Raw genomic sequence first — 7,715 nt, 5'->3', positions numbered from 1 at the left:
CGTAACCGAGCGTGTTTGAACGGCTCGAGTGGCGACATCACACGGCGACCGCGCATGCTCCAATATGGCCGTCCGCGACGCATGGGTCTGCGTGTCGTGGTGCTCGTCAGTGCCTCTCCGCGTTTCCGTACGTGCGTTTCGATCTGTATGAGCCGGTGCGTCGCTACTTCCCCTCCCCTGCGCAAAGCTGCAAGACGTGGTCGCGTCGACAGAGTTGAAAGAGTTTAAGTGCTTCGTTGATTTCCTCCCTTCGGGACTCTTGCACTCCGCGACCGGCGTTACGGGAGCATCATGGCCGAGAGCAAGGGCGCGTTAATCGCGAAGACAGTGCAAAAACATGCAGGCAGAGCGAAAGAGAAGGTGAGTGTGCTCCCTTATCTGTATCCTGTCTGTCTATCTATCTATCTCTTTCTTTCTTTCTTTCTATTCTTCCTCTCGTCTCGTTCGTCGTCCTCGAACTCTTGCGAATGTCGAGATCGCATTCCGATTCCATCCTCGGAAATTAACGAGGATTCGCGAGCGACAGGAGTTAACCCTAACCTCCGTGCCGTGTTGCTTGACGAGACGAGACGTCGTGATACTCGCCGACGTCAGAGTGATCAGAGTTGACGTCTCGCGTCATCTGAGCGCAGTAATTACATCGCATCGTAGCAATTAAATTTAACGTCGTTTGTGTAGGTTTCAGTTGAATAAGACGCATCTTAAGACCTAAATAATGGCTGTGACCTTGAAAAAAAGTCACGTTATTGGAACATTGTGTTTCAGCGTTGCTTGACATATAAAAGTAAGTTTTTCCAAAATTTTCTCAAAGCTATATATGTATATCAATTGGAAATTCTATCATTTGCGTAGAATTATAAGCAATATATTACTTGTAATTTATGCAATTTGTAATTTATGCTCTATTGTAATACTGATAAGATTATAATTGTAAAATGGATTGATTTACTACGAAAGATATGAATAAGGTATTTTATCAGTCAAAATAGTGCGCTCGGAAAACGGCGAATGATGACGAGAGAGAGAGAGAGAGAGAGAGAGAGAGAAAAGATTGGTATCGCGGAGATTTTACGTACAGACCGAAAAAAAATTAATGATCTTCTAATATGTTTATCACGGATATTCAATAAAAAGTGAAAAAACATAATTTTTCTTTTATAAAGAGTCTGACAATCGCTTTCTGCCGATGGCGCGTATAGCTGCCGCGCGAAATTGCGCTCTTACGTAATCGGTAAACATGTTCGTAGCAGTTTCATAGCGCGATATTGTTCGAAATGATAATTATGCAACTCCCACCGCTTGATCGTCCCGATGCAATGTAGGAAACGCGCGTGTACAAATGCACATGTAAATGTACGTCGCTACTTTGATCGGTAACGATCGCGTGTTTCGGGCGCGTCTTGTTGCGAAGCACATGATCTACGTCGCATGATTTACGATTTTTTACATTATACAAAGATCACCTTGTCGGCTTTAACCTTCGTGATTTTTATACAAGCTTCAGTACATCTCATCGAATAACTTTTCAATCAATTTTTTAATTTTACTACGAAAAGTTGATTAGAGATTATTGGGCCGTCGTATTTGACAAATTTCAACGTTAGTATCTCTCGTAGATTGACACTTAAAATAAAATAAATATAACAGACTTCTTTAGCTTGTCCTTTTCACAATTTTCTGTAGCATTGTAGATAATATATCTTTGAATTTTAACTCTAACATTCTACTGGAAATATAAAAATACAACTATATTAAAAAGAGAGAGAGAGAGAGAGAGAGAAAGATAGAGTTAAAATTGTTTTTAAACATTATTATTTTATAATTTAAAGGTAAAATTGTGAATATCTTACGTCTGACAATTTCCTTCAATCCCACTTCACAAAATGACATCGGTTGTTCTTGATCCGAAGCGGAACTGATATGACAGCTATTAGATGCACCGAGGGGGGATTGAGGAAAGGCGGTGGGATGTTACATTATGCTGAGTCTGACGAATGATCGCTGCGATTAAATATAAATGCTCGCGCATTTATGGCGAAACGAAACCTTCTAACGCTCTCACGAATCATTCAGGATGAAGCACTCACTGTTTACATATTTCACTTTTGATGATCCCGCGCAAGAAGGGAATCTCTCTTACTTTTTCCATGTAGTTCAACGTTAACGATTATATTTATAAAAATTTTGTTTACGCGATTTATTCATTTTTTTTTTTCCACTTTGGACATTTCATCCACAAATGATCGTGACAAAGCGGAAGAAAGTTGGAAATTTCTCTTTACTTTTCCTCACACATGGAAACAATGTGCACAATCACTTCTGTGAATATGCTTTTATGCCATGTATTTTTCTTATGCTTTTGACGATATCCACAATCATCTCTCGAAACGGTAATTTTCAAGCTTTCTTTCTAATTGATGATTAGTTTCTCTCTTTTAATTACTTTAATTATATGTATGTTACACACATATATATTTACGCGGTTACATTTGTTTATATTATGTAAAACTCTATTAATAAAAAAATATATTTTATAATTCTCGATTCTTATTCGTTTACAAGAATAGCAATAATACAATTTCATGCAAATACGAGAGAAACTGCGTATATTGGAAGTACGCATATGTATATCAGACTACATAATTTACGCTTAACACGAACTCATTGAAATTACCAAGAATTCGCGATACACAGCTTGGGAAATGCAAACTGTTACGGAAATTTGCTTATGGGAGGGACGTGGAGGGACTAGTAGAGGAGGCTTCTCAAGGTGCATTATAGATTGCACTCACGATGGTGCACGTCGACGCATCGTCACTTCCGCGGTTTGCCGGCATCGAGAACGCGTATACCTGCGAGGACCCCTCGGCTCGTTGATGCATCGCCTAAGCATTGCATATAAGCGACTCCGTTGTGTCATGTAATTCGCGCGTGTACCGCTGGTTTAACAATAAGTTCTCCGTACGCGTAATAACAATGTTCGCGAGTGTCGTCTCGCGCCTTTCAAAACGTGGACTTTTCCGGTTTTATCGCGCGACAGATAAAAAATATATGATCGTTAAATAACAAGGTGTAATGCACCAGTTTTACGAGAAAAACAAGCTTGCGGAATTTTTAAAAAATTTTGCTTATTTTTACAGAAAAATGTAGTCGCAAAGATTGACAAAGCTATTTGAGTCCTTTTTTTTAATTTAAAAAAAATTATTGCATATGATAATTTATTCGTCTTAATTTGATATGAGAGAGGGAGAGGGGAAATATCTCGATTTATATCTGGTGAAACCGGCCTGAAACTATTATAGCTAAGTTTGTTATTTTTTTCTACCCAAATCGAGAATCGCGATTCCGAACGCAGATAAACATTCTGTTGGAGAAATCGAGTTATGTATTTTTTCGATACAATGTTTCACGATATAAATATAATGAACAGACAACGGGCTAGTTTCTGAAGAATATTCTTTCAATATCTTTCAATATTTTACGATATTATTGACAAAATCAGTTTCATTATAATTTTATCGCATTACTTTCAAATATAATTGTAATGGGGGGATAAAAATCTTATAGGGGATAAGAATTGATTATATTGTCGTGATAGAGATTTTATCTATTTGAAAATGACTGGAAGCGATAACCGATAAACCTTCGAAGAATAGATGATAGATACTTAATATATTTATAATATGAAGAGAGTAATACATATATAAGAGAAATCGCGCCCTATTCTTTGATTTATATTTAATATTAAATGTCAAATTTAATATTATAAATATATTAAATATTACAGGGTTACGTTACAATCGCAGAGAAATTCGAGACTATTATTACGTGTTTCGTAAATTTTATACATTCTAGAAAATCTAAATAATCTTTTATCGTTATACAATAATAGATAATCGATAAATCAATCATTCGTAGTATTTCGCGATATTTGTTATTTATGAGGCAAATAATGTTTGTTAAGTTATATGCACGTATGATGTATACAAATAATCATTAAGAAAAACGGCCAATAATCGAGCAAAATTTAAATATATGTTGGAAAAATTATATAAAATTATATAAAAATTAAAAAATATAAAAAATATATAAATATATAAATTAAATATAAATATAAAAAATTATATAAAATAATTTTTCCAACATATATTTAAATTTTGCTCGATTATTGGCCGTTTTTCTTAATGATTATTTGTAGATAGAATTACGAGCGTTGCAGAGTTTTGTCATTACGTATGATGTATTTTGATAAAAATTAAAATTGTTCTTATACGTAATTTATATTATTTGCGAACGTATTTGCAATCTGCATAGTTTGATAAAATATTTATGTGTAACTTTCTCGAGAGACATGCATAACCCATTAGTAGCCAAGAGTAAGTAAAGCTGAAAACGCTTGGGGATTACGTCGCACCGCCAGAAGCAGCGAAAGTATTAAACTCACAATCAATTGATATTTTTTTCGTTGAACTGTTATTCACGCGCGTTACAAAATATGAAGAGGTAACACGATAGATTCGATCGCACGCGCCGACACACACTTGCATTCGCGTGCAAAAAGTTCAGCTGATACTCGAGGCGAAGAAAGCGTAGACCGGTATTCGTGAGAGGTCCTCATACAATCGGTAATTACTATCAGCGTCTCGTACATCGATACTGTCTGTGATTACGTAGAAGAAATACCGATAAACTCCAAGCTAGAAAAATGATCGATGACGCAGTGATTATATTTACAAATAATGACAGTAATATCGTTGAGTAATGTAACAATAATATTAGATACAATTTCGAGATTCCCTGATGTATTCATACTAATTACGTGCTTCTTTCGCTATTATTTAGGACTGCATTTAACTGTGATTGTAAATGTGATTGTTTAACCCTTACTCCATATTGTTATTTTTGGCACCTTCTAACTGTATAGGTGAGTCAGCGTATTTTCGATAAGTTTATTAATATGTAAAAGTGTTTTAAAAAATCTGAAAAAATGTATATACCTTGTTTGAACATTCTAAATAAAGACTAAAATAATAAATTTGAAAAATAATTTACTTAAATATATTATTTCATGATTATTTGTTTTCGAGAAATTGACGTTGTTAGAAAAATCACAGACAAAAATGATCCATCAGTACGGAATAAGGGTTAATTCAGAATCTTGATTGTCTAATGCGAAAATGGCTTTGACTTGACATTGTACAGATTTAAAACCACATTTGGCGTAAAATGCGTGGCGAGAAAACACAGAGAGCCCTGTGTCCTATCTCATACCGCAAAAAAAAAAGTGCGAGCTGCGGTATCGGGGAGAATTGCGGTATTAAGAAATTACATTCACATTCGCAAACCGCAATGAAATGGCGCTAACGTTCAAACAAATATGCCTCTTCCCGCCTCTTTCACATATATAGACTTTCTCTAGTTTTATATATTTTTTTAAAATCTTATTTTCGCTCGTCGAAAAATCAGTATCCTCTTGACGCGTGGAGAATCAAATACGTTTTGTCAAATCGATTATTTCCCGGTGATTTGTCGACTTCCGGATGTGTATTTCCGTTCTAACGAGACGCCGGACAAGCGTTCGTATAAGGTTGTCGATATGTTTCTTCACGGAAGTCTCCTAGTATCTCCCATCCGTCACATAGTCGTTCTTCTAGATTTCTAAGTGTGTCTCACCTCGCGACCGGGAGGCCGGCTACTATTCTCGTCCTCCGAGACACGTTCCCGGACGCGACCGCCGGCAAATATATCTACGAGCCCGCGGCTTCGGAGACACCGCTTTTGAATTTCGCGTCGTTTCACGTTTCCGTTGCGTTGTCGCGGCAGTGTTTCTCAAAGTCTACCGAGTAGGACCGAAATTTTTAGACATTTTATTTGCCTTCAACGGTTTTTATCTGGCCTAACATCCTCTAGCAATCTTTAGTTTGATCACTTTCGTATCTGAGTTGTTATACATTTTTATACATATAATATCTATTACTTTTTATTTATCCTTAAAATTTTGTATACTTGATTTCCTATATAATTATTTGTAGACATAAAATTAATTATTTATACAATTATTTTTGATATATGCAATGCTACTCTCACTTCTATTATATATGAAGATGTAATCTCTACTTATTTTACACTTTTAATTGATACTATCTTAGCCCATTTATCTCTCTATTGCCGGTACATTTACTCACATAGCATAGAAATGTAATTTACATCTAGACTTGAAGCGGTAAAAATGTCTCTAGATTTTGCTGTCAGACTGATTAATGATATGAGGAAAATGTATTGAAAATATTATTCGAGAAACGAGTTTATAAGATATATTCTGGACTTTGTTAAAATCTTTAGAATAAATGTCAATTTTTACTAAAATGCAACAAAGTACATGGGATTACAAAATAATTATTATATTTATTATGGACATTAATTAATTAATTTTTCCGTTAAATTTACTCGAAATTTTGCGCACCGAAAGTCTTCGAGTTTACGTCTACTTTTGTAACTTATGTTACCGAGTGCAACGTGCGTAGCGACGACCAGCGGCGTAACGCACTTTTTGCGTTACGCAAGCCGTTTAATATGAGAGAGCACTCATCTCGGGATACTCCGTGACACACATAGGTGTATAACTCGCATTATCTTGTAATGCGAAAAATCGAGCCGAGTTTATCTTTCAATCGCTTGGCGAGATTCGAGTCTAAAACATTTTAATTATTCCAACGCGCTTTTTTTTTTCTTATTTTCTCGACGTTTTGGAGATCATTTGAAGAATTTCATCGTGCAAAGTGCAATTGAAAAGAAAGGCGCAGTTGAGATAGGTATCCAAATGACCTTTCTTCTCAAATAGAAAGGCGTCCCGCGGCATGCACACATTGCTGCGAATAACAGTGCGTGAGTGTTTCTCTTTCGCAAAGGTGATTGCGCTTAGCTATGCGCATTTTTCTCATCAAAAGGAGATGCGATTCCTGGAAAAAAATAATAATAATATTTATTATTCTTTTTTTAACATTACAATATTTTACAAATGTTTATCGCGCAATTTTTCTTCTTTTTCAACAAATGCTTATAAAATGAGGCTTCGAGTATTGCTTTCTTTCACTAAACTTACAATTTATCGCCGTGATTTCGCATTTTATAGCTTTAAATACAATGATTTAAATGTTAGCGACTCTAATTTTAATGCTAGAGACAAGAACGAGATCTCTTTTATTCGCGATGATACGAATACAATGGTTGACGCAGATTATTTTCTTGTAGTATTTAAAATTTGAATTTATCGACGATATACCGGTATTTCCACCTCTGTTGAGTTTCGTAATTTTGCAAAAAGGCGTCTATCAGTCGCGAATGCCGATGTTGACCTGCGTGGCAGCACATATAGACGCTCCGGTTTTCCACTAAAATTAGCGGCACTCACTGTGCGCCAAACATTCCTCCCGCCCCTCATTCAAAGCCTCCTTCTTTACTTATCGACGAGGTAACGAATGCGATAAAAATTCATTCTTCGGAAGGCAAAATAAAAAAAGAATTGAGAATCTCGTCAGGAAAAGATTTTTTCTGCTCGCATATATTACAATATAATTCTATACATGTTAAATTTATAAATATTATAATTATTATTGCAAACAATGAGCAATAACAGAAAATTGGAATATTTTCTTTTTTTTTTTTTTTTTTTTTTTTTGTATTTTTTATTATATTTGTGAAATATTTAAAATATA

The 7,715-nt window shown here is 35.3% G+C and overlaps 1 protein-coding gene across 6 annotated transcripts in view; it reads left to right on the top strand.

Moving 5' to 3' along the window:
• Window positions 1–82: 82 nt before the first annotated feature.
• Amph (myc box-dependent-interacting protein 1) overlaps window positions 83–7,715 on the top strand; it is a 33,590-nt gene continuing 25,957 nt past the window's right edge. The window contains exon 1 of one of the 6 annotated variants that reach the window (XM_072904408.1): window positions 83–360. In XM_072904408.1, the coding sequence (XP_072760509.1) occupies window positions 292–360 (69 nt within the window). In that variant the 5' untranslated portion in view covers window positions 83–291. Of the gene's footprint in view, window positions 361–450; window positions 785–7,715 lie in introns of those variants that run through there. The other 5 variants (XM_072904406.1, XM_072904405.1, XM_072904410.1 and 2 more) reach the window with 5 other exon arrangements.

This window comes from Anoplolepis gracilipes, chromosome 13 (assembly GCF_047496725.1).
Source record: "Anoplolepis gracilipes chromosome 13, ASM4749672v1, whole genome shotgun sequence".
In the NCBI taxonomy this organism is placed as follows: Eukaryota; Metazoa; Arthropoda; class Insecta; order Hymenoptera; family Formicidae; genus Anoplolepis; species Anoplolepis gracilipes.
This window is presented reverse-complemented; position numbering and strand designations above follow the sequence as displayed.